This window comes from Rhinoderma darwinii, chromosome 5 (genome assembly GCF_050947455.1).
Source record: "Rhinoderma darwinii isolate aRhiDar2 chromosome 5, aRhiDar2.hap1, whole genome shotgun sequence".
Classification (NCBI taxonomy): domain Eukaryota; kingdom Metazoa; phylum Chordata; class Amphibia; order Anura; family Rhinodermatidae; genus Rhinoderma; species Rhinoderma darwinii.
This window is the reverse complement of record NC_134691.1, coordinates 30,374,852-30,399,966: the sequence shown is the minus strand read 5'-3', so window position 1 is coordinate 30,399,966 and position 25,115 is coordinate 30,374,852. Positions and strand designations below refer to the sequence as shown.

Sequence of the window (25,115 nt, the reverse complement as noted above, 5' to 3'; positions counted from 1 at the left end):
CAATTTTGTGGTCAGTGGCGTTTTTCCCATAGGCATCACTATAGGACTTCAAAGATACCAGGACAAATAGCATGTACAAAATGACACCACATGAAAAAGACACCAAAAAACGCCACTTAAAACACCTTAAAAAAATGCATGTTTTATCTCAATATTGCTAGTAGAAGCGTTTTTTGATGTAGTTTAAAGTGCCAGAAAAATTCTGTGTGTGAAGGAGACCTTAGGGTGCTTTTACACACAACATTTTCAGGTAAAATTACACATTTTTTTTGGTATATTTTTAGGTATTTTATTCAGCAAAAAACGCTACAGCCAGATGTTAGCTGGAAGTCAATAGAGAAATATTAGACGCACTACAAACAGTACCTTTTTTTGTGACATTTTCCATTTTTTCAGTCAGTTAGTGGCGTTTTTCTTCCATAGATTTCCACCATTGTTTTTATTTGCTTGATCCAAAAAACACATTTGTCTACACTACCGTTCAAATGTTTAGGGTCACTTCGAAATTTCCTTATTTTTGAAAGAAAAGCACAGTTTTTTTTCAATGAAGATAACATTAAATTTATCAGAAATACACTCTATACATTGTTATTGTGCTAAATGACTATTCTAGCTGGAAACGTCTGGTTTTTAATGCAATATCTACATAGGTGTGTAGAGGCCCATTTCCAGCAACCATCACTCCAGTGTTCTAATGGTACATTGTGTTTGCTAACTGTGTTAGAAGGCTAATGGATGATTAGAAAACACTTGAAATCCCTTGTGCAATTATGTTAGCACCGCTGTAAACAGTTTTGCTGTTTAGAGGAGCTATAAAACTGACCTTCCTTTGAGCTAGTTGAGAATCTGAAGAATTACATTTGTGGGTTTGATTAAACTCTCAAAATGGCTAGAAAAAGAGAGCTTTCATGTGAAAGTCGAAAGTCTATTCTTGTTCTTAGAAATGAAGGCTATTCCATACGAGAAATTGCCAAGAAACTGAAGATTTCCTACAACGGTGTGTACTACTCCCTTCAGAGGACAGCACAAACAGGCTCTAACCAGAGTAGAAAGAGAAGTGGGAGGCCCCGCTGCACAACTGAGCAACAAGACAAGTATATTAGAGTCTCTAGTTTGAGAAATAGACGCCTCACAGGTCCTCAACTGGCAGCTTCATTAAATAGTACCCGCAAAACGCCAGTGTCAACGTCTACAGTGAATAAGCGACTCCGGGATGCTGGCCTTCAGGGCAGAGTGGCAAAGAAAAAGCCATATCTGAAACTGACTAATAAAAGGAAAAGATTAATATGGGCAAAAGCACCCAGACATTGGACAGAGGAAGATTGGAAAAAAGTGTTATGGACAGACGAATCGAAGTTTGAGGTGTTTGGATCACATAGAAGAACATTTGTGAGACGCAGAACAACTGAAAAGATGCTGCAAGAGTGCCTGACGCCATCTGTCAAGCATGGTGGAGGTAATGTGATGGTCTGGGGTTGCTTTGGTGCTGGTAAAGTGGGAGATTTGTACAAGGTAAAAGGGATTTTGAATAAGGAAGACTATCACTCCATTTTGCAACGCCATGCCATACCCTGTGGACAGCGCTTGATTGGAGCCAATTTCATCCTACAACAGGACAATGACCCAAAGCACATCTCCAAATTATGCAAGAACTATTTAGGGAAGAAGCAGGCAGCTGGTATTCTATCTGTAATGGAGTGGCCAGCGCAGTCACCAGATCTCAACCCCATAGAGCTGTTGTGGGAGCAGCTTGACCGTATGGTACGCAGGAAGTGCCCATCAAGCCAATCCAACTTGTGGGAGGGCCTTCTGGAAGCATGGGGTGAAATTTCTCCCGATTACCTCAGCAAATTAACAGCTAGAATGCCAAAGGTCTGCAATGTTGTAATTGCTGCAAATGGAGCATTCTTTGACGAAAGCAAAGTTTGAAGGAGAAAATTATTATTTGAAATAAAAATCATTATTTCTAACCTTGTCAATGTCTTGACTATATTTTCTAGTCATTTTGCAACTCATTTGATAAATATAAGTGTGAGTTTTCATGGAAACACAAAATTGTCTGGGTGACCCCAAACTTTTGAACGGTAGTGTATGTGTTTTGTGGTTTTTTTGTGTTTTTTTCTGCAGCCTTTGGCCTTTTTTGCTATTATCAGCTTTAAAATGATTCAGTATTATTTTTTCTCAAATCCTATATATTCCTAAACAAACAATTGTGGTTGGCTGGTTTTAAAAAAATCAGAGTGTAACAACGTGTAATAAAAATTAAAGAACATAATGCATTCAATTGCTTGTATAGAAACAATCACCTCTCCTTACCTTTTCTTAGAACTAAGCGTTGTGCTGTTTCTTTATTATTCCTCCTGAAAATATATGAATACACCTACAATTACATAGTCTGATTCTATTCACTCAGTGCTGACTGTCAGACTGTGTAGAGATGCATCCTATTTACAAGCAGAATAGTATATTTCCAGGATGAATAACAGAGGAAAGGCACAATGATGCGTTTTCAAAAAAGATACTCCAAAATTTTTATTGCATATGGAATAAAGGTTTTTACTTGAAAGAAAAGATGTCACAAAAACTGATATATTAAAATAAGGATGTAGGATTGATTGTTTCGAGTCATAGATTGTACATGATCCTGCTTAGCCAATCAGCAGCACTGACAGGGATCAATAGATACCTGCTGTGACTCCACGGAGCAACAGAATACTTCTTTAGGGAAAATTCAGACGTGGCGGAATTGCTGTTGAATTTGCAGCAACATTTGCAGCGAAAAAAATTCTGCCACGTCTGAACATGCCCTTAATTCTTTATAGACCTTCACCCCATTTGGAAATTTGGGAGGCCTGTTTAGTGGATGCAGTGGTTACCCATTAGTATAACTCTATTAGGTTATTATACTGATGTCTTTATTTTAAAACATCTGTAATAGTGACAAGTTCCCTTTAACCCTTCATGACCAAGGGTCATTGATACCCCACCCTGTTTCATCTATTCGGCAGTCCTGGTGCCGTTAGGAAGACAAAGAAATGGATCCAGCGCTGTGTCCTTGAAGTCTTTTAAAAGGAAACTATTTCCAAGTTTTATTGATATAGTAAGAAAAAATTAAAAACAATCGCATTGTAGGTAGATATTCTCGAGTGAAATAATGGATTTATGGCAGTGTGAGCGGTGCCTACGCGTTTCTGACGCTTGCAGCGTCCTTAATCATGGCTTCTGTTAAATCGCTTAGTCATTCTGGAATTTTATAGCCAGTCTATTTTTAGCAATGGTTAATTGCGGGTCAAAACAGGGAACTCCCTGGTATACCTTGGGACGCAAATCACTTCCTGATAGACAGGAATAAAATAACGATGTACATATAAATTTGATCTCTCTAAGCTAATTTTCAATGATTTCCATATTTTTGCACAGTTATAATATGAATTTATGGAAGATTGGCTATTTATATGACATAACTATATATAATAGTTGCGGTGTTTATAGAAAAATGTGATGTGCTTTTTTGCGGAGTTTTCCCTACGGGATTTATTAAAAGAAAAACTGGCTGAGAATATGTGGTATGTAAAAGTAAAAATAGTTACAAATTTTTTTTAATCGAAACGGAAGGAGAAATTTGAAAAAGTAAAAGATGTTATTCCAATGAATTAGTGTAAAAAACATGATTAATGTTAGTTAATATATGAAAATTCTGTATAATGTGAATTCGTTATGTCCCAAGAAGTTAGTAATAGGTAAAATTTTGCTGGAAATATTATTTATATGAAAAAATTTGTTATGTTCTATAATTATGTCGGCTATCTCTTTGTCCGGAGGGTTGCGATGCTCCGCTATGACTGATACTAGCAGGAGTACCTAAAACATGAATCTGTATTTTTATATTGGTAGTTATAATTTATCAAGATATTCCTTTCAGCAGTCCCAAAGAGCTAGGCACTTAATGTGAGTAATATACTTATTTACGATATGGAGAATTTCGTGGAAATGAGAACGTGAGAAATCACCATTAATGTTGGATTATTGTATATGTGAATAGAATCTCAAATTGATATTATCTGTAGATACTATGTGTATCGATGTATATTTGTCCATGGTAGAACAATGAGTGAATCGTTGGTCCATTTTCTATATTACATTGATAAGGGGGTGGCTGCGAATTGTCGACAACTCGAAAAAGTGTCCCTCATCCCGAGAGAAGCCGGTGCAACACTCTATGCATGTACCTGATATCTGGCTAACTAGAAATCTATCACCATCCATTAAATCAATTGGTCTGCAATTGTGTCTTGTATTTTTGCTACCCCTAACTATAGATGGATAGATACATATTCACAAATTAATAAACAAATATGTAGTAACGAATTGGAACTTCAAAAAAACTCCAAATTTCATATTTATGTTTTTAGTTTATACTTCCAACGAAGCATAAATATTTCCCAATCTCAAGTTCATTAAAATAATAAATAACAAGTACAACATATCTTTCTCTGTTCAAAATAAAATAAAAAAATGTACACTTACATTGCAAGAAGGGTCCCTAGTAGTCGTTGCTTGGGATTTTTCCGCAAGACACAATTGCAGACCAATTGATTTAATGGATGGTGATAGATTTCTAGTTAGCCAGATATCAGGTACATGCATAGAGAGTTGCTTCGGCTTCTCTCGGGAAGGGGGACACTTTTTCGAGTTGTCGACAATTCGCAGCCACCCCCTTATTAATGTAATATAGAAAATGGACCAACGATTCACTCATTGTTCTACCATGGACAAATATACATCGATACACAAAGTATCTACAGATAATATCAATTTGAGATTCTATTCACATATACAATAATCCAACATTAATGGTGACTTCTCACGTTCTCATTTCCACGAAATTCTCCATATCGTAAACAAGTATATTACTCACATTAAGTGCCTAGCTCTTTGGGACTGCTGAAAGGAATATCTTGATAAATTATAACTACCAATATAAAAATACAGATTCATGTTTTAGGTACATTAGGTAATGTTTTTGCTGATTTTGTAAGTTTGCCCACTGTCAAAGACATGAACAGTCTAGAATTTTTAGGCTAGGTTAATTTTCCAAGTGAGAGATAGATTATATAAAAAAAAAAAAACTGAAAATCACATTGTCAAAATTATATATATTTATTTGCATTGTGCACAGAGAAATAAGTATTTGATCCCTTTGGCAAACAAGACTTAATACTTGGTGGCAAAACCCTTGTTGGCAAGCACAGCAGTCAGACGTTTTTTGTAGTTGATGATGAGGTTTTCACACATGTTAGATGGAATTTTGGCCCACTCCTCTTTGCAGATCATCTGTAAATCATTAAGATTTCGAGGCTGTCGCTTGGCAACTCGGATCTTCAGCTCCCTCCATAAGTTTTCGATGGGATTAAGGTCTGGAGACTGGCTAGGCAACTCCATGACCTTAATGTGCTTCTTTTTGAGCCACTCCTTTGTTGCCTTGGCTGTATGTTTCGGGTCATTGTTGTGCTGGAAGACCCAGCCACGAGCCATTTTTAATGTCCTGGTGGAGGGAAGGAGGTTGTCACTCAGGATTTGACGGTACATGGCTCCATCCATTCTCCCATTGATGCGGTGAAGTAGTCCTGTGCCCTTAGCAGAGAAACACCCCCAAAACCTAATGTTTCCACCTCCATGCTTGACAGTGGGGACGCTGTTCTTTGGGTCATAGGCAGCATTTCTCTTCCTCCAAACACGGCGAGTTGAGTTAATGCCAAAGAGCTCAATTTTAGTCTCATCTGACCACAGCACCTTCTCCCAATCACTCTCAGAATCATCCAGATGTTCATTTGCAAACTTCAGACGGGCCTGTACATGTGCCTTCTTGAGCAGGGGGACCTTGCGGGCACTGTAGGATTTTAATCCATTACGGTGTAATGTGTTACCAATGGTTTTCTTGGTGACTGTGGTCCCAGCTGCCTTGAGATCATTAACAAGTTCCCCCCGTGTAGTTTTCGGCTGAGCTCTCACCTTCCTCAGGATCAAGGATACCCCATGAGGTGAGAGTTTGCATGGAGCCCCAGATCGATGTCGATTGACAGTCATTTTGTATGTCTTCCATTTTCTTACTATTGCACCAACAATTGTCTCCTTCTCACCCAGCGTCTTACTTATGGTTTTGTAGCCCATTCCAGCCATATGATCTTGTCCCTGACATCCTTAGAAAGCTCTTTGGTCTTGCCCATGTTGTAGAGGTTAGAGTCAGACTGATTAATTGAGTCTGTGGACAGGAGTCTTTTATACAGGTGACCATGTAAGAGCTGTCTTTAATGCAGGCACCAAGTTGATTTGGAGCGTGTAACTGGTCTGGAGGAGGCTGAACTCTTAATGGTTGGTAGGGGATCAAATACTTATTTCTCTGTGCACAATGCAAATAAATATATATAATTTTGACTATGTGATTTTCTGTTGTTTTTTTTAAATATAATCTATTTCTCACTGGTAATATTAACCTAGCCTAAAAATTCTAGACTGTTCATGTCTTTGACAGTGGGCAAACGTACAAAATCAGCAAGGGATCAAATACTTATTTCCTTCATTGTACGTGCTAACTACACGGGGCATTAACACTTAGAACGTATTTAGCCATATGGCAGCCGTGAAGGGGTTAAATGTAGTTGAAGAAAATAATTCTGAAGTCCCCCTTTAAAACTTTTTACTATACCTCTTATTAAACTTTGCTATTTTTCATTTTTTAAGACACCTCAGAAGATTCTATGAGAATTTTGAAGGATATTACGAGAAACATATTTGAAAACTTTCCCTTCCATTCAGTCACCATTCAAGTTGAACCAGTGGAAGAACAGAATCCTGAGTGTATGTTTTGCTATGAGCCAGTTGAATAACCCAAATCTTCTCTAGGCCCAACAGCTATGACATAGTGTTAGAAGATCAGTATTTCACAAAATGAACTTATATAATAAACAAGAAATGGAAATTGACTACTGCCCACATTACAACCACTTCTATCTGGCACTACCAAAATATGGTCAGACATAATGGAATGAACCAGTAACCATATACTCTTCCACAAACCAGATACTGATATACTGAAAAGGAAATAAACTTGAAGCCTCCTGCTTTGATTTTGGAGACTCATGAAATGCATGCAGTTAGCCATCTACATGCGGAAACACCTGAGCATAAATATTCTGAGATGATTACAATGGACTCCTGATGAGGGTATTTATCTGATAACATTAAGTATTGGAAGCAACAATTTTTTATACAAAGTTTTTGCTACTACTAGTTTGATTGTTTAATGTGGCTTTAGGTTGAGATGATCCATCAAATAACCAATGATGGGAGAGGATCCTTTAAATAACTCATGGCTGGAGATGGTCCATTAAATAACCCATGACTGGGGATGATCCATCAAGTAACCCATGACTGGATATGGTCTATCAAATAACCAATGTCTGGAGATAGTCCATTAAATAAGCCATGGCTGAAGATGCTCCTTCAAATTACAAATGGCTAGAGATGGTCCATCTATGACTGGAGAGGAGCCATCAAATAACCAATGCCTGGGGACAGTTCATCAAATAAGCCATGGCTGGAGATGGCCAATCAAATAACTCATGACTGGATAGCATCCATCAAATAACGCACGCCCAGAGAGGATCCATCAAATAACCTATGACAGAGACTGGAAATCATGTTAATGCTACGAAGAATAATGTAATAGGGTTTCTTCCGATTTTAATCAACTACAGTCTTGAAAAGTTTTAAAACCGACTCCTTCATTTACATGTAGATATATTCTCAGCTTTAGCCTATACCTTCTGCTGATGGTTTAGTGACTATTATACTTGGTTCCTTCTGACTTTAAGTTATTTTCTTGATAAACACCTATGGGTGGTTCAGAGAATAAATAATGTCTTATAATGTCATTGGGCCCAATTTATTTGATGGTGAGGAATTGTGTTTTGTCAGAAGACTCTCTATTTTATTGTAATTTTTATTAGGTTTTTGAAATAACAACAATAACAATGAGAGACAAAATAGATTATTTAACCAAACAAAGAATACACAACCAACAAACATGGCGTCGGCAATTAAACCAGAAGGTTCTCCGATCACTGGAGCCCAAAAACATGAACAATCTAAAGCCATCTATTAGCAATGATGATTAGAATAAAATGAGCAGCAACATTGTATATTATGATATGAGAAAACAATGAAAAGGCAGGAGAAAGAAAGGGTTAAGACCGAGGGAGGGAAAGTGTTGGTAGGAGAGTTCGGACCTGGAGGTCCAGGAAGAGTTAGGCCACATGGGTAAGACTGGTGTAATTTGAACGAGGGTTTAGGATTTAAGTCGTGGATAGGTTTGTGTCAATTAGGACTAAACCAAATCAAAGAGATCTTGAGTATTATGGATCTTAGCCATAAGAAACTTCATTGACCTAACATCTGCAATTTTGGTCAATTTCCAAAATAAAGTGGTTAGACATTTGACTGCTGTAAGCATGTCAGAGCAACTTGGTGCGATGTTTGCGTAGAGACTTTGGTGCGAATTTTAACATGTACAGTTAGGTCCAGAATTATTTGGACAGTGACACAATCTTCATGATTTGGGCTCTAAATGCCATCACATTGGATTTTAAATGAAACAACTGAGATGCAATTGAAGTGTAGCCTTCAGGTTTAATTCAAGGGGTTGAACAAAAATATCCTGTGAAACGTTTAGGAATTGCAACCATTTTTGTACACAGCCGCCTCATTTCAGGGGCTCAAAAGCAATTGGACAAATTAACATTACCACAAATAAAAAATTTTTTTTTAATACTTTGTAGAGAATCCTTTGCAGGCAATGACTGCCTGAAGTCTGGAACCCATGGACATCACCAGACGCTGCGTTTCCTCCTTTGTGATGCTTTGCCCGGCCTTTACTGCAGCCGTCTTCGGTTGTTGCTTGTTTGTGGGTCTTTCTGCCTTAAGTTTTGTCTTAAGCAAGTGAAATGCAGCTCGATCGGGTTGATCTGGTGACTTGCTCATTGCAGAGTATTCGACTTCTTTGCCTTTAAAAACTCCTGGGTTGCTTTCGCAGTATGTTTTGGGTCATTGTCCATCTGTATTATGAAGCGACGTTCAATCAACCTTGCTGCATTTGTGTTAGGGATCTGCCAGGTACTTCACCTAGTTATACTCCTGGGATTAATCAATCCACACCTGAGGCCAGACCTGTTCGAGTGACACCATCTCCCACCAACCAGGGTGGCAGGCTCAGGAGTGGGACAGCCTATCGCGGCCTGGTCTGTCGGAGTTAGCTCCGCCCCCTGTCCTTTATTACCTGCCCTGTTCTCTCCCTCAGTGCTTGTAATTCTTTTGGATTCCTGGCCCCACTGCTGCTTGCTCCAGCCTGCTTCTGCCGTGCTTCTGCCTTGCTGCAGTTCTGCTTGACCTGCTTTGCTTTGCCCCTGGCTTGCTTCTGTCTCCTTGCCCGCTTGGGTGTACTCACTTCGTCCTGGTCCTGACTGTTCGTTCGCCGCTCCGTTTCCTCGTAGCGTTCCGTGGCTACTGCCCCTTCCCTTGCGTGTTCCCTGTTTGTTTTCCTGTGCACTTAGACAGCGTAGGGACCGCCGCCCAGTTGTACCTCGTCGCCTAGGGCGGGTCGTTGCAAGTAGGCAGGGACAGGGCGGTGGGTAGATTAGGGCTCACTTTCCCTTCACCTCCTTCCTGCCATTACATAATTACAAGCCCTTACCTAGTCTACCATTTCTCCTACGCTGACGCTATCATGGACCCCCTTGAGACCCTGACCCAGCAGATGCAGGGCCTCTCCCTACAGGTCCAGGCCCTGGCACAAAGGGTCAATCAGGGTGACGCTGCTTTAGTAGTACCCCTCACCTCACCTCTAGAACCCGACCTCAAGTTACCTGACCGGTTCTCAGGGGACCGTAAGACATTTCTCTCCTTCCGGGAGAGTTGCAGACTGTATTTCCGCCTAAAGCCCCACTCCTCAGGTTCCGAGAACCAGCGGGTGGGTATCATCATATCCCGACTCCAGGAAGGGCCCCAAGAGTGGGCCTTCTCCTTGGCTCCTGACGCCCCTGAACTTTCCTCTGTTGATCGTTTTTTCTCTGCCCTCGGACTCATTTACGACGAGACTGACAGGACTGCTTTAGCTGAGAGTCAGCTGGTGACCTTACGTCAGGGTAGGAGACCGGTTGAGGAATACTGTTCTGATTTTAGGAAGTGGTGCGTAGCTTCTCAGTGGAACGATCCGGCCCTAAGGTGCCAGTTTAGGTTAGGATTATCTGACGCCCTGAAGGATCTGCTGGTTAGCTACCGCTCGTCTGACTCCCTTGACCAGGTTATGGCCCTAGCAGTACGACTTGACCGACGTCTCAGGAAACGTCAGCTAGAACGCTTCAGTGTGCTCCCCTCTGACTTTTCTGCGATCCCCCCCGAGGTCCCGTCTTCTCGCCCCTCCACGGAGGACTCGGAGGTACCTATGCAACTCGGGGCCTCCATGTCCCCTCGACAACGTAGGGAGTTTCGCAGAATGAATGGTCTCTGCTTCTACTGTGGGGACGACAAGCATCTACTGAACACCTGTCCCAGGCGCAAGAATAAGAAGCCGGAAAACTTCCGCGCCTAAGTGATCATCGGGGAGGTCACTTGGGCGCACAGGTATTTCCCGTTAATGTGAAACGCAATAAAATTTTGCTTCCCTTTCAGGTCTCGTTTGCTGGCCGGTCTGCCACGGGCAGTGCTTTCGTGGATTCTGGCTCATCTGCTAATATCATGTCTGTGGAATTTGCTATGTCTCTAAAGATGCCTTGTATTGATTTACCTTATCCTATCCCTGTAGTAGGAATCGACTCAACTCCCCTTGCTAATGGTTATTTTACTCAGCATACTCCTGTTTTTGAACTCCTGGTTGGCTCCATGCATTTGGAGCAGTGCTCTGTACTGGTGATGCAGGGATTATCGTCTGATCTGGTTTTAGGCCTTCCCTGGTTGCAGTTGCATAATCCCACGTTTGATTGGAATACTGGGGATCTCACCAAATGGGGTAATGAATGTCTTATGTCATGTCTTTCTGTTAACTCTATTTCTCCCCGGGAGGAGGTAAACACGCTTCCTGAGTTTGTTCAGGACTTCGCCGATGTGTTTTCTAAGGAGGCCTCCGAGGTGTTGCCCCCCCATAGAGATTACGATTGCGTTATCGATTTGGTGCCTGGTGCCAAGCTTCCTAAGGGTAGGATATTTAATCTTTCATGTCCTGAACGTGAAGCCATGAGGGTGTATATCCAAGAATGCCTGGCCAAGGGTTTCATTCGCCCCTCGACTTCTCCTGTAGGTGCTGGCTTCTTCTTCGTGGGGAAGAAGGATGGTGGTCTTAGGCCGTGCATTGATTATCGTAACCTGAATAAGGTCACCGTAAGGAACCAGTACCCACTTCCTTTGATTCCGGATCTTTTTAATCAGGTTCAGGAGCCCAATGGTTTTCTAAGTTCGATCTACGGGGGGCATATAACCTTATCCGCATCAAAGAGGGGGATGAGTGGAAAACTGCGTTCAACACACCCGAGGGTCATTTCGAATACCTGGTCATGCCCTTTGGGTTGTGTAATGCCCCTGCTGTCTTCCAGAATTTTATTAATGAAATCCTGAGAGAGTACCTGGGTAATTTTCTTGTTGTGTACCTTGATGACATACTGGTGTTTTCCAAGGACTGGTCCTCCCACGTGGAGCATGTCAGGAAGGTGCTCCAGGTCCTTCGGGAGAATAATCTGTTTGTTAAGACTGAAAAATGTGTCTTTGGGGTACAGGAGATACCATTTTTAGGGCAAATCCTCACTCCTCATGAATTCCGCATGGACCCTGCCAAGGTTCAGGCTGTGGCGGAATGGGTCCAACCTGCCTCCCTTAAGGCGTTACAGTGTTTTTTAGGGTTCGCCAACTATTACAGGAGATTTATTGCCAACTTCTCGGTCGTCGCTAAGCCTCTTACGGACCTTACCCGCAAGGGTGCTGATGTCCTCCATTGGCCCCCTGAGGCCGTCCAGGCCTTTGAGACCCTCAAGAAGTGCTTTACCTTGGCCCCCGTGCTGATTCAGCCCAACCAAGAGGAGCCATTTATTGTGGAGGTTGACGCTTCCGAGGTGGGAGTGGGGGCCGTCTTGTCCCAGGGTACCAGCTCCCTCACCCATCTCCGCCCCTGTGCTTACTTCTCTAGGAAGTTTTCGCCCACGGAGAGTAACTATGATATTGGCAACCGCGAACTTCTAGCCATTAAATGGGCTTTTGAGGAGTGGCGGCACTTCCTGGAGGGGGCCAGACACCAGGTAACGGTCCTTACGGATCACAAGAATCTGGTTTTCCTAGAATCGGCCCGGAGGCTTAATCCTAGACAAGCTCGGTGGGCACTATTCTTTACCAGATTTAATTTCTTGGTTACCTATAGGGCTGGGTCCAAGAATATTAAGGCTGATGCTCTGTCACGTAGTTTCATGGCCAATCCTCCTTCCGAGAAGGATCCTGCTTGTATTTTACCCCCTGGTATAATCGTCTCTGCCACGGATTCTGATTTAGCTTCTGATATCGCGGCTGATCAGGGTGCAGCTCCCGGTAACGTCCCTGGGGACAAACTGTTTGTTCCCCTGCAATACCGGCTTAGGGTACTCAGGGAAAACCATGACTCCGCTCTCTCTGGTCATCCTGGCATCTTGGGCACCAAACACCTCATTACCAGAAACTATTGGTGGCCTGGGTTGCCTAAAGACGTTAGGGCTTACGTCGCCGCTTGTGAGGTTTGCGCTAGGTCCAAAACCCCTAGGTCCCGACCTGCGGGCCTACTACGTTCCTTGCCCATTCCCCAGAGACCTTGGACCCATATCTCCATGGATTTTATCACCGATTTGCCTCCATCTCAGGGCAAGTCGGTGGTGTGGGTGGTAGTCGACCGCTTCAGCAAGATGTGCCACTTTGTGCCCCTTAAGAAGCTACCTAACGCCAAGACGTTAGCTTCTTTGTTTGTGAAACACATCCTGCGTCTCCATGGGGCCCCAGTCAATATCGTTTCTGACAGAGGGGTACAATTTGTTTCCTTATTTTGGAGAGCTTTTTGTAAAAAGTTGGAGATTGATCTGTCCTTCTCCTCCGCCTTCCATCCCGAAACTAATGGCCAAACGGAAAGGACCAACCAATCCCTGGAACAATATTTAAGGTGTTTCATCTCTGACTGTCAATTCGATTGGGTCTCATTCCTTCCCCTTGCTGAATTTTCCTTGAATAACCGGGTCAGTAACTCGTCAGGGGTCTCCCCGTTTTTCTGTAATTTCGGGTTTAACCCAAGGTTCTCCTCCGTCTCCCCTGGTTGTTCCAATAATCCTGAGGTAGAGGATGTTCATCGGGAACTGTGCACTGTCTGGGCCCAGGTTCAGAAGAACCTAGAGGCGTCCCAGAGCGCACAAAAGATTCAGGCGGATAGTAGACGTTCTGCTAACCCCCGGTTTGTCGTCGGGGATTTGGTCTGGTTGTCGTCCAGGAACTTGCGCCTTAAGGTCCCGTCCAGGAAGTTTGCTCCCCGATTTATTGGACCTTATAAGATCATTGAAGTCCTCAACCCTGTATCCTTCCGTCTGGAGCTCCCCCCATCCTTTCGCATACATGACGTCTTCCATGCCTCCCTCCTTAAACGCTGCTCCCCGTCCTGGTCCCCCTCGAGGATACCTCCTGTTCCCGTTCTCACCCCTGAGGGGGTGGAATTCGAGGTGGCCAAGATTATGGACAGTAGGATGGTCCAGGGCTCCCTCCAGTACCTGGTCCATTGGAGAGGATACGGGCCGGAGGAGAGGACTTGGGTACCTGCCCGTGATGTTCACGCTGGGGTATTGATCACCAGGTTCCACCTTCTCTTCCCCACTAAACCGGGTCCCCTTAGTAAGGGTCCGGTGGCCCCTCATAAAAGGGGGAGTACTGTTAGGGATCTGCCAGGTACTTCACCTAGGTATACTCCTGGGATTAATCAATCCACACCTGAGGCCAGACCTGTTCGACTGACACCATCTCCCACCAACCAGGGTGGCAGGCTCAGGAGTGGGAGAGCCTATCGCGGCCTGGTCTGTCGGAGTTAGCTCCGCCCCCTGTCCTTTATTACCTGCCCTGTTCTCTCCCTCAGTGCTTGTAATTCTTTTGGATTCCTGGCCCCACTGCTGCTTGCTCCAGCCTGCTTCTGCCGTGCTTCTGCCTTGCTGCAGTTCTGCTTGACCTGCTTTGCTTTGCCCCTGGCTTGCTTCTGTCTCCTTGCCCGCTTGGGTGTACTCACTTCGTCCTGGTCCTGACTGTTCGTTCGCCGCTCCGTTTCCTCGTAGCGTTCCGTGGCTACTGCCCCTTCCCTTGCGTGTTCCCTGTTTGTTTTCCTGTGCACTTAGACAGCGTAGGGACCGCCGCCCAGTTGTACCTCGTCGCCTAGGGCGGGTCGTTGCAAGTAGGCAGGGACACGGCGGTGGGTAGATTAGGGCTCACTTTCCCTTCACCTCCTTCCTGCCATTACAATTTGGTTGAATCTGAGCAGAAAGTAAATCCCTGAACACTTCAGAATTCATCCGGCTGCTTCAGTCTTCCGTCACATCATCAACTACCAGTGCCTTTTGTAGCCATGCATGCCCATGCCATCACACTGCCTCCACCATGTGTTACAGAGGATGTGGTGTGCTTTGGATCATGAGCCGTTCCAAGCCTTCTCCCTACTTTCTTTCTCCCATCATTCTGGTACAGGTTGATCTTAGTTTCATGCTGTTCCAGAACTGGGCGGCTTCTTTAGATGTTGTTTGGCAAAGTCTAATCTGGACTTTCTATTTTTGAGGCTGATTAATGGTTTGCACCTTGTAGTGAACCCTCTCATTTGTTCTCATGAAGTCTTCTCTTTATAGTAGACTTAGATACTGATACACGTACTTCCAGGAGAGTGTTCTTCACTTGGGTAGATGTTCTGAAGGTTTTTCGTCACCATGGAAAGGATTCTGCGATCATCCACCACTGTTGTCTTCCGTGGACGTCCAGGCCTTTTGGAGTTCACAAGATCACCAGTGCGCTCTTTTTTTCAAGAATCTACCAAACTGTTGATTTGGCCACTCCTAACATTTGTGCTATCTCTCTGATGGATTTCTTCATTTTTTTCAGCCTAACGATTGTGTGTTTCACTTGCATTGAGAGCTGCTTTGACCTCATGTTGTGGGTTCACAGCAACAGCTTCCAAATGCAAATGCCTCACCTAGAATCAACTCCAGATCTTTTATCTTCTTAATTAATGATGGATTAACGAGGGAATAGCCCATGCAGCCCATTAAATAGCTTTTGAAATAATTATCCAATTACATTTGGTCCCTTGAAAAAGAGGCAGCTACATATTAAAGAGCTGCAATTTCTAAATCCTTCCTCAAATTAGGATGTGAATACCCTCAAATTAAAGCTGATAGTCTGCACTTTAAGCCCATATTAATTATATAACTGTATATTTAATATGTTTTGGTAAACAGCTAAAATGCCAAAACTTCTGTCAGTGTCCAAATAATTCTGGACCTTACTGCATGTAAGAGGGGATAAAGATAACTTAATATTAGGTACCTGTTCGATCCGGTGTTGAACCATTGTCCAAAAAGGGCAGAGCAAAGGACAGTCCCATATTATATGAGGTAGTTAACCATCCACAGAACCAAAATATCAACAGGTATTGGGGAAGGAAGGATTCAAATGATGAAGCAGTGCCGGAGTATGCTACCAATGCATCAACGTTTTAACGGCTACAAAGAGATGTAGTGTTTATAGGTTAATAAGCTGGTTAATAACTAGTAGACTTTCAACGGGAAACACCATGACAGTAGCTCTGCAGTTGTAGGGTGATTGGTATAGACGTCAAATCCAGTACCTGTGTATGTACTTTCAAGATTAAATGGCTGGGATCAGTGTTTTTCTGATAATAGCTGTTAAAGGGGAGTATGACGATCAATCCGAGCCGCCCTTCAGCTGTTGATCGAACGTGTACTACTACTGTTCCCCTATGGTTACCCTAGTTTTACATGTCATGGTTACATTAGGTAAAGCATGGAGCACCAAGACACTAAGGTATGGTTACATCTCAATGTAGGCAAGAAGGTTTAATAGTCTGATTCCTGTAACACCCAGAGAAGGAACCAACCAGACGGCCCAATTTCACCATTAGCACCTCCTTTCGCACAGCTTCAGTCAGGATCATGGTACTCAGATGACTCCCGGACTTAGGTGTCTCTAGCTAGTCCGGTGATTGATACTCTGTATAACAGCTAACAAGGGTAGAATCATATTTGAAGGGGACAATTGTAAGTATGGCTGCTATGGGCAATGACAATTGTAAAGTCTCACCACAACGTGGTCAGGAAGTAGTTAGTGGCAGTCAGATAGACACAGATGTGGTACCAGCGGTGGATAGTTGGATAAGCTGGGGTCATTAATAGTAATGTACCTGAGCCAGGTATATGATACAGAAGCAGGTAGTTCAGTGGAGTAATAAGACAAACCAATGTTCAGTCATGGAGATGTAGCAGAACTGAGTATGCGGTACAGCGGGGATGAAGCAGAAAAGGACTCAAACAATGCAAGAGTAAAATACAAATAGTCATACACTGGAACACACCAGACTTGCTAGGCAATTATCCTAAGGGTACAGTCACAAGCGGCAGATTTTGTTGCAGAAATTTCATCTGAATGGGGTTGGTGCCGCTTTAAAAATGTTGCCTAGTCCTCTGATTGGCCAGGCAGCCATGCACTTTGTGCATATGCCGCCTGACATTCCTGCCAGCCCTGCTGCAAAATTCACTGTGTTGGCAGCTACATGGGCTGTGTCGAGGGGAGGTGCGTATATAGCAGAAGCATGGTGTAGAAATAAAGCTAAGTTCAAAGTTATTAGTAAATAATTGACCTCAAACACAAACGAGGCTGTTGCCCAAAATAACAAGAACAGACACAAAAGGACAGTCGTTTGGGTAAAGATCTCTATTAATAGAATAGAATAGAATAAAATAAAATAATAAAATAAATAATAGAATAAAATAGTGTGTGAATAGAATAAGCTGGTTTACTTGTATCTCAGACACATCCAAATAGATGGAAGTTGCTAGTAGTGAGTGTACACCTATAAAATATACATGATTGATACTTGAAGAATAGTGGTCATTTCTGGTCACATACAAGAAGCCACATAACCTGGAGTGGAATATCAGTGTCAGCACGGTCTTTTAACACCATATCGTTTTAAGGTCCAAAGTTCTGTATTTTTTAATTTCTTAGTATATCTCTTCAGCCAGAAATCATTTTTTTTTTTTTGCCTCATATAGATCTATTAATTTCCTGCATAGACATTGATAATAAAATCATGTCTGCCTAGAGCAACCACCAGGAGGAGCTACGGCATGCTGTGGTATAATTGAGCTCAATGCATTAACAGTATACAGTAAACTCCTAAGCTCACTCTAGTGGCAGTGGTAGGCATCCGGAAAAGTCATACTAGGTTGACCAACCCTGGATATTTACTCCTAGCTTCCCAGGCACAGGGTAATAATGTTAGAGTTAGAAGTCCCTCTCCATGAGACTAATCAAATGAAGGGGACTGAGTTTTTACCAGCAATAGATGGCAGGGCTGATGCATGAACATTTTCAGGTCAGTGGAGGAGCGTGGGAGACGGAGGGGATCTAACAATTTACTAATGTATAAAAAAAATTTAATCTGTCTGTAGCGTACAACTTATTTCTGTGCCAGTAATAATAGTGTTATATATGTTTAGACTCTGCAGCTGTTTAAAATTGTCCTTGTGTTTTTAAATAAAATATGCAATATATTTTATGATTTAGTTGCACAATTTTATTATACATGAATACAAGAGATCATTTAGATTGGTTTATTACAGAGCAGTTGCAGGTCAGAATAACGTATTTGCTATCTGCCCTTGTTCCACAAATTTAAGATTGTAGTAAAGCGGTAGAGTGCTAAGAAATTTGTCAGGGGCATAGCCAGGGGCGCCAACAAGCCACTCAGAGTTGGCTAGGGTATTTCGATACATGGCTAGGGCAGCAAAGTGAATCTGAGTGAAGCTTAGCTATGACACTGACAATGTACTGTAGATGTGCTCCAGATCTGAGCACTGTCATGTAAAACTGAGAATAGGCTACATACCTGGGCACCTCTCTACTATAGTCTGCCTTTATAGCTTGACTATATATGAGAGCTATCAGCATATGTTGTCTATGGTAATGCAAAGTACGACAGGTACCACCTCCTGCATTAGGGTCTGTCCACATCACATTTGTGAACTACGTTTGGCCTATACATTTGGAAAACTCCTGGTGCATATTTCGATCATATCCGCCGGGCCCTATTCACCAGGTGTATACCAAAAGAGTGTCATATTGGCATACACGAGCCTGTAGGCCTCGGTATACCTTTTTTTTTTTTTTTTATGTAAAAAGTATCTTAGTCGACTACACTTTTCTATACAAAGGAATACAGTTATACTCCCACACCTAATCTGTACTTTGTAATCAACATCTGTTATCTCTAAATTTAAATAGGATTGTTGATAAACTTACTGCATGAAATATACAAAGACAATTAAGAGGAAATGCTACCTGGGGTTTTGCTTAATCCGTTGTTCTATAGAGAGGGCAGAAAGTAAAAATAAACTGATATAAAAACCTACAGAATGTATGTGAGCAAGAAGTAGAGAACAGAAGAAAAGGGAGTATGACTGCAAGATCACCCTCCCTGCAGGACTACACATGGTTGGTTTGTAGTCTGTTACCATGGGGACACATGGATCTGCATAGGAACCATATAAACAAAACTCAGGAGATTTTTATTTACAACGTTTTTTTATTATTATTGCTTTAGATCAGTAAAAAAAAAATGGTTTAGGAAGGTGGACATACCCTTTTATTCTCTCATATACCTGAATTACTCACTTTAACAAGTAGTAGTTTGGCATTTCAGTGCATAGGATGGCTGCGGCTCTGTTTCCTGCACCAGTGCTGTGTGATGAATGCCAAGTAAAGTAGAAAGCGGAAGTACAAGGCACCTACCTACCTTCTGGAGTTCGGACTGCGTTCTGCTGATGTCATCACAATGAGACCACACAAGAGAAAAAACATGCTGGGAATGGAATTCATATATACACATGATTACATGAGATTTAGCTGTAGTCATTATTCCTGCTACAGGAGAGCCCAGAGACAACTAAATAATCACACATAGGCACAAAGTACGTAATTAGCTATGTAAATTATGAGCAACTTATCACCTAACTGGAGGATAACTTAAAGTTAAGGGGGGCAGTTTCTTTTTAACATGGGTGTTATGGATATTGTATAATTATGTTCCTTAACGGAGCACTCCGGACAAAACAGCTAAACGGTGTTAATCCTAGTGCAGGGTCTCAGAAGGCAGGGCATGACAAAGGGATTCTCTCTTTTGTGTTCATCAGTGTGTCAGGCACCGCCCCCTTAGGTATAACACAGTGTAACACTTTTTCTCAGTGTATTTCTTTAAATGAATTCAGTAATAAAGAAAAATAAATGTGTTATGTGTTTACTAATATGACAAACCAATCAAGTTTTTAATAATAGGGGGCATACTTTTTTACAGCACTGAGAAAAGTTTTATACCTATTCTCAACATGGGTTAAAACACCACAACTGGGTGTTTTAATTTTCTCAGCTTGCCCCAACCTCCATTGACACAGATAATTAAGAGATAAGAATATTTTCCATTACATGAATGTAATAAATAACTAAAAGAAAACTGACCTGGATAAAGAGAACATCTGTTACATCATTATATATAACTCTAATAGGACAAGGCCAGGAAGGACTGAGTGTTGCTAGGTACAAAAAACTTAATTAATTCATTAATTCAGGCGCAATGCTTCACAAATTGTCCACAAAGTATTCTGTTTAGCCAGCAGGAAAGCATTTAAGATGAGCAACATAAACTGCCTGCATCAATTGCTCAGGTTCATGCGCTTATTGTCCTGAAATCTGGAAGTCACAACAGTCCGTCTCATACAAGTACAATTGTAGCAAGGGCAAATATAGGGTTTTACAAATGGGCTTCACCTTAGTGGATATGGCATAATGCCCTCCATTATACTCACTTTCTACATTTTTACATAGGGTGATTTAGTGGTTAGTGATAATATGTAATATCCCTAGTGTTTAGTGCAGTGGGGTATGCAGCAGGCATCCGGTGATCCAGGCTGTCTGCACACATGTTGGTACTTTCACAGGTTTACCGTGTTTTTTTCAGAAAATGGTCATAATAGTCCATACCTCCCAACCATCCCGATTCCGGCGGGACAGTCCCGGTTTCTCACCGTTGTCCCGCCGTCCCGGCCGGTCTTGAAAATGTCCCGCTGGGCACTGCATCAAAACAGCTGATCGCTGCTGACTGTAGCAGCGATCAGAAGAAGGCAAGAGTCTTGCGACGGGGTTCTCACTGGGATCGATGCCGGCCCGGGAGTGAACCAGTCCAGTCACCTGACCTGTCACCTGACCTGTCATCTGACCTCACCGGTCAGGTGACTGGACTGGTCCACTCCCGGGCTGGCATCGACACCAGTGAGAATGCCGCTGCAAGTCTCCTGCCTTCTTCTGACGATGAGTGAAAGCAGAGCAGAGTGTGGCAGCAGTAGGGCCGGCTACCTCTACCGCTCTCCGCACAAAGTATATGGGGCTGTGTTTTGCGCTACCTACAGGGGGGCTGTGTCTGGAGCTATCTACAGGGAGGCTGTATCTGGCGCTATGTACAGGGGGCTGTGTCTGGAGCTATCTACAGGTGGCTGTGTGTGGAGCTACCTACAGGGGGGCTGTATCTGGCGCTATGTACAGGGGGGCTGTGTCTGGAGCTATCTACAGGGGGGCTGTGTGTGGAGCTATCTACAGGGGGGATGTATCTGGCACTATGTACAGGGGGGCTGTATCTGGAGCTATCTACAGGGGGGCTGTATCTAGAGCTATCTACAGGGGGGCTGTATCTGAAGCTATCTACAGGGGGGCTGTATCTGGAGCTATCTACAGGGGGACTGTATCTGGAGCTATCTACATGGGGGCTGTATCTAGAGCTATCTACAGGGGGGCTGTATCTGGAGCTATCTACAGGGGGGCTGTATCTGGAGCTATCTACAGGGGGCTGTATCTGGAGCTATCTACAGGGGGCTGTATCTGGAGCTATCTACAGGGGGCTGTGTGTGGCACTATGTACAGGGGGGCTATGTGTGGAGCTATCTACAGGGGGCTGTGTGTGGCACTATGTACAGGGGGGCTGTGTGTGGCACTATGTACAGGGGGGCTGTGTGTGTGGAGCTATCTACAGGGGGGCTGTGTGTGGAGCTATCTACAGGGCGGCTGTTTGTGGAGCTATCTACAGGGGGGCTGTGTCTGGAGCGATCTACAGGGGCTGTATCTGGAGCTATCTACAGGGGGCTGTACCTGGAGATATCTACAGGGGGCTGTATCTGAAGCTATCTACAGGGGGCTGTATCTAGAGCTATCTACAGGGGGGCTGTATCTGGAGCTATCTACAGGGGGGCTGTATCTGGAGCTATCTACAGGGGGCTGTATCTGGAGCTATCTACAGGGGGCTGTGTGTGGCACTATGTACAGGGGGGCTGTGTGTGGAGCTATCTACAGGGGGCTGTGTGTGGCACTATGTACAGGGGGGCTGTGTGTGGCACTATGTACAGGGGGGCTGTGTGTGTGGAGCTATCTACAGGGGGGTTGTGTGTGGAGCTATCTACAGGGCGGCTGTTTGTGGAGCTATCTACAGGGGGGCTGTGTGTGGAGCCATCTACTGGGGGGCTGTGTGTGGAGCTATCTACAGGGGGGCTGTGTGTGAAGCTATCTACAGGGGGGGCTGTGTGTGGAGCTATCTACAGGGGGGGCTGTGTCTGGAGCGATCTACAGGGGCTGTATCTGGAGCTATCTACAGGGGGGCTGTATCTGGAGCTATCTACAGGGGGGCAGTATCTGGAGCTATCTACAGGGGGCTGTATCTGAAGCTATCTACAGGGGGCTGTATCTGGAACTATCTACAGGTGGGCTGTGTGTGGAGCTATCTACAGGGGGGCTGTGTGTGGAGCTATCTACAGGGGGCTTTGTGTGGAGCAATCTACAGGGGGGCTGTGTGTGGAGCTATCTACAGGGGGGCTGTGTGTGAAGCTATCTACAGGGGGGCTGTGTGTGGAGCTATCTACAGGGGGGCTGTGTCTGGAGCGATCTACAGGGGCTGTATCTGGAGCTATCTACAGGGGGGCTGTATCTGGAGCTATCTACAGGGGGGCTGTATCTGGAGCTATCTACAGGGGGCTGTATCTGAAGCTATCTACAGGGGGCTGTATCTGGAGCTATCTACAGGGGGGCTGTATCTGGAGCTATCTACAGGGGGCTGTATCTGAAGCTATCTACAGGGGGCTGTATCTGGAACTATCTACAGGTGGGCTGTGTGTGGAGCTATCTACAGGGGGGCTGTGTGTGGAGCTATCTACAGGGGGCTTTGTGTGGAGCCATCTACTGGGGGGCTGTGTGTGGAGCTATCTACAGGGGGGCTGTGTGTGAAGCTATCTACAGGGGGGGCTGTGTGTGGAGCTATCTACAGGGGGGCTGTGTCTGGAGCGATCTACAGGGGCTGTATCTGGAGCTATCTACAGGGGGGCTGTATCTGGAGCTATCTACAGGGGGGCTGTATCTGGAGCTATCTACAGGGGGCTGTATCTGAAGCTATCTACAGGGGGCTGTATCTGGAACTATCTACAGGTGGGCTGTGTGTGGAGCTATCTACAGGGGGGCTGTGTGTGGAGCTATCTACAGGGGGCTTTGTGTGGAGCAATCTACAGGGGGGCTGTGTGTGGAGCAATATACAGGGGGGCTGTATTTGGAGCTATCTACAGGGGGGCTGTGTGTGGCACTATGTACAGGGGGGCTGTATCTGGAGCTATTTACAGGGGGGCTGTGTGTGGAGCTATCTACAGGGGTGCTGTGTGTGGAGCTATCTACAAGGGGGCTGTATTTGGAGCTATCTACAGGAGGCTGTGTGTGGCGCTATCTACAGGGGGCTGTGTGTGGAGCTATCTACAGGGCGGACTGTGTGTGGAGCTATCTACAGGGGGGCTGTATCTGGAGCTATCTACAGGGGGGCTGTATCTGGAACTATCTACAGGGGGGCTGTGTGTGGAGCTGTCTACAGGGGGCTGTGTGTGGAGCTATCTACATGGGGGCTGTGTGTGGAGCTATCTACAGGGGGGATGTATCTGGCGCTATGTACAGGGGGGCTGTATTTGGAGCTATCTACAGTGGGGCTGTATCTAGAGCTATCTACAGGGGGGCTGTATCTGGAGCTATCTACAGGGGGCTGTATCTAGAGCTATTTACAGGGGGGCTGTATCTGGAGCTATCTACAGGGGGCTGTATCTGGAGCTATCTACAGGGGGGCTGTATCTGGAGCTATCTACAGGGGGCTGTGTGTGGCACTATGTACAGGGGGGCTGTGTGTGGAGCTATCTACAGGGGGCTGTGTGTGGCACTATGTACAGGGGGGCTGTGTGTGGCACTATGTACAGGGGGGCTGTGTGTGGAGCTATCCACAGGGGGGCTGTGTGTGGAGCTATCCACAGGGGGGCTGTGTGTGGAGCTATCTACAGGGTGGCTGTTTGTGGAGCTATCTACAGGGGGGCTGTGTGCGGAGCCATCTACTGGGGGGCTGTGTGTGGAGCTATCTACAGGGGGGCTGTGTGTGAAGCTATCTACAGGGGGGGCTGTGTGTGGAGCTATCTACAGGGGGGCTGTGTCTGGAGCAATCTACAGGGGCTGTATCTGGAGCTATCTACAGGGGGCTGTATCTGAAGCTATCTACAGGGGGGCTGTATCTGGAACTATCTACAGGGGGGCTGTGTGTGGAGCTATCTACAGGGGGGCTGTGTATGGAGCTATCTACAGGGGGCTTTGTGTGGAGCAATCTACAGGGGGGCTGTGTGTGGAGCAATATACAGGGGGGCTGTCTTTGGAGCTATCTACAGGGGGGCTGTGTGTGGAGCTATCTACAGGGGTGCTGTGTGTAGAGCTATCTACAGGGGGGATGTATCTGGCGCTATGTACAGGGGGGCTGTATCTGGAGCTATCTACAGGGGGGCTGTATCTAGAGCTATCTACAGGGGGGCTGTATCTGGAGCTATCTACAGGGGGGCTGTATCTGGAGCTATCTACAGGGGGGCTGTATCTGGAGCTATCTACAGGGGGGCTGTATCTAGAGCTATCTACAGGGGGGCTGTATCTGGAGCTATCTACAAGGGGGCTGAATCTGGAGCTATCTACAGGGGGATGTATCTGGAGCTGTCTACAGGGGGCTGTGTGTGGCACTATGTACAGGGGGGCTGTGTGTGGAGCTATCTACAGGGGGCTGTGTGTGGCACTATGTACAGGGGGGCTGTGTGTGGCACTATGTACAGGGGGGCTGTGTATGGAGCTATCTACAGGGCGGCTGTTTGTGGAGCCATCTACTGGGGGGCTGTGTGTGGAGCTATCTACAGGGGGGCTGTGTGTGAAGCTATCTACAGGGGGGGCTGTGTGTGGAGCTATCTACAGGGGGGCTGTGTCTGGAGCGATCTACAGGGGGGCTGTGTATGGAGCTATCTACAGGGCGGCTGTTTGTGGAGCTATCTACAGGGGGGCTGTGTGTGGAGCCATCTACTGGGGGGCTGTGTGTGGAGCTATCTACAGGGGGGCTGTGTGTGAAGCTATCTACAGGGGGGGCTGTGTGTGGAGCTATCTACAGGGGGGCTGTGTCTGGAGCGATCTACAGGGGCTGTATCTGGAGCTATCTACAGGGGGGCTGTATCTGGAGCTATCTACAGGGGGCTGTATCTGAAGCTATCTACAGGGTGCTGTATCTGGAACTATCTACAGGGGGGCTGTGTGTGGAGCTATCTACAAGGGGGCTGTGTGTGGCACTATGTACAGGGGGGCTGTATCTGGAGCTATTTACAGGGGGGCTGTGTGTGGAGCTATCTACAGGGGTGCTGTGTGTGGAGCTATCTACAAGGGGG

At 44.9% G+C, this 25,115-nt stretch overlaps 1 protein-coding gene across 1 annotated transcript in view; it reads left to right on the top strand.

Annotated features, from left to right (window-relative positions):
• SLC30A8 (solute carrier family 30 member 8) overlaps positions 1–6,887 on the top strand; it is a 42,400-nt gene extending 35,513 nt beyond the window's left edge. The window contains exon 8 of the mRNA XM_075827986.1: positions 6,742–6,887. Within this exon, the coding sequence (XP_075684101.1) occupies positions 6,742–6,887 (146 nt within the window). The remainder of the gene's footprint in view (positions 1–6,741) is intronic.
• Positions 6,888–25,115: the final 18,228 nt, after the last annotated feature.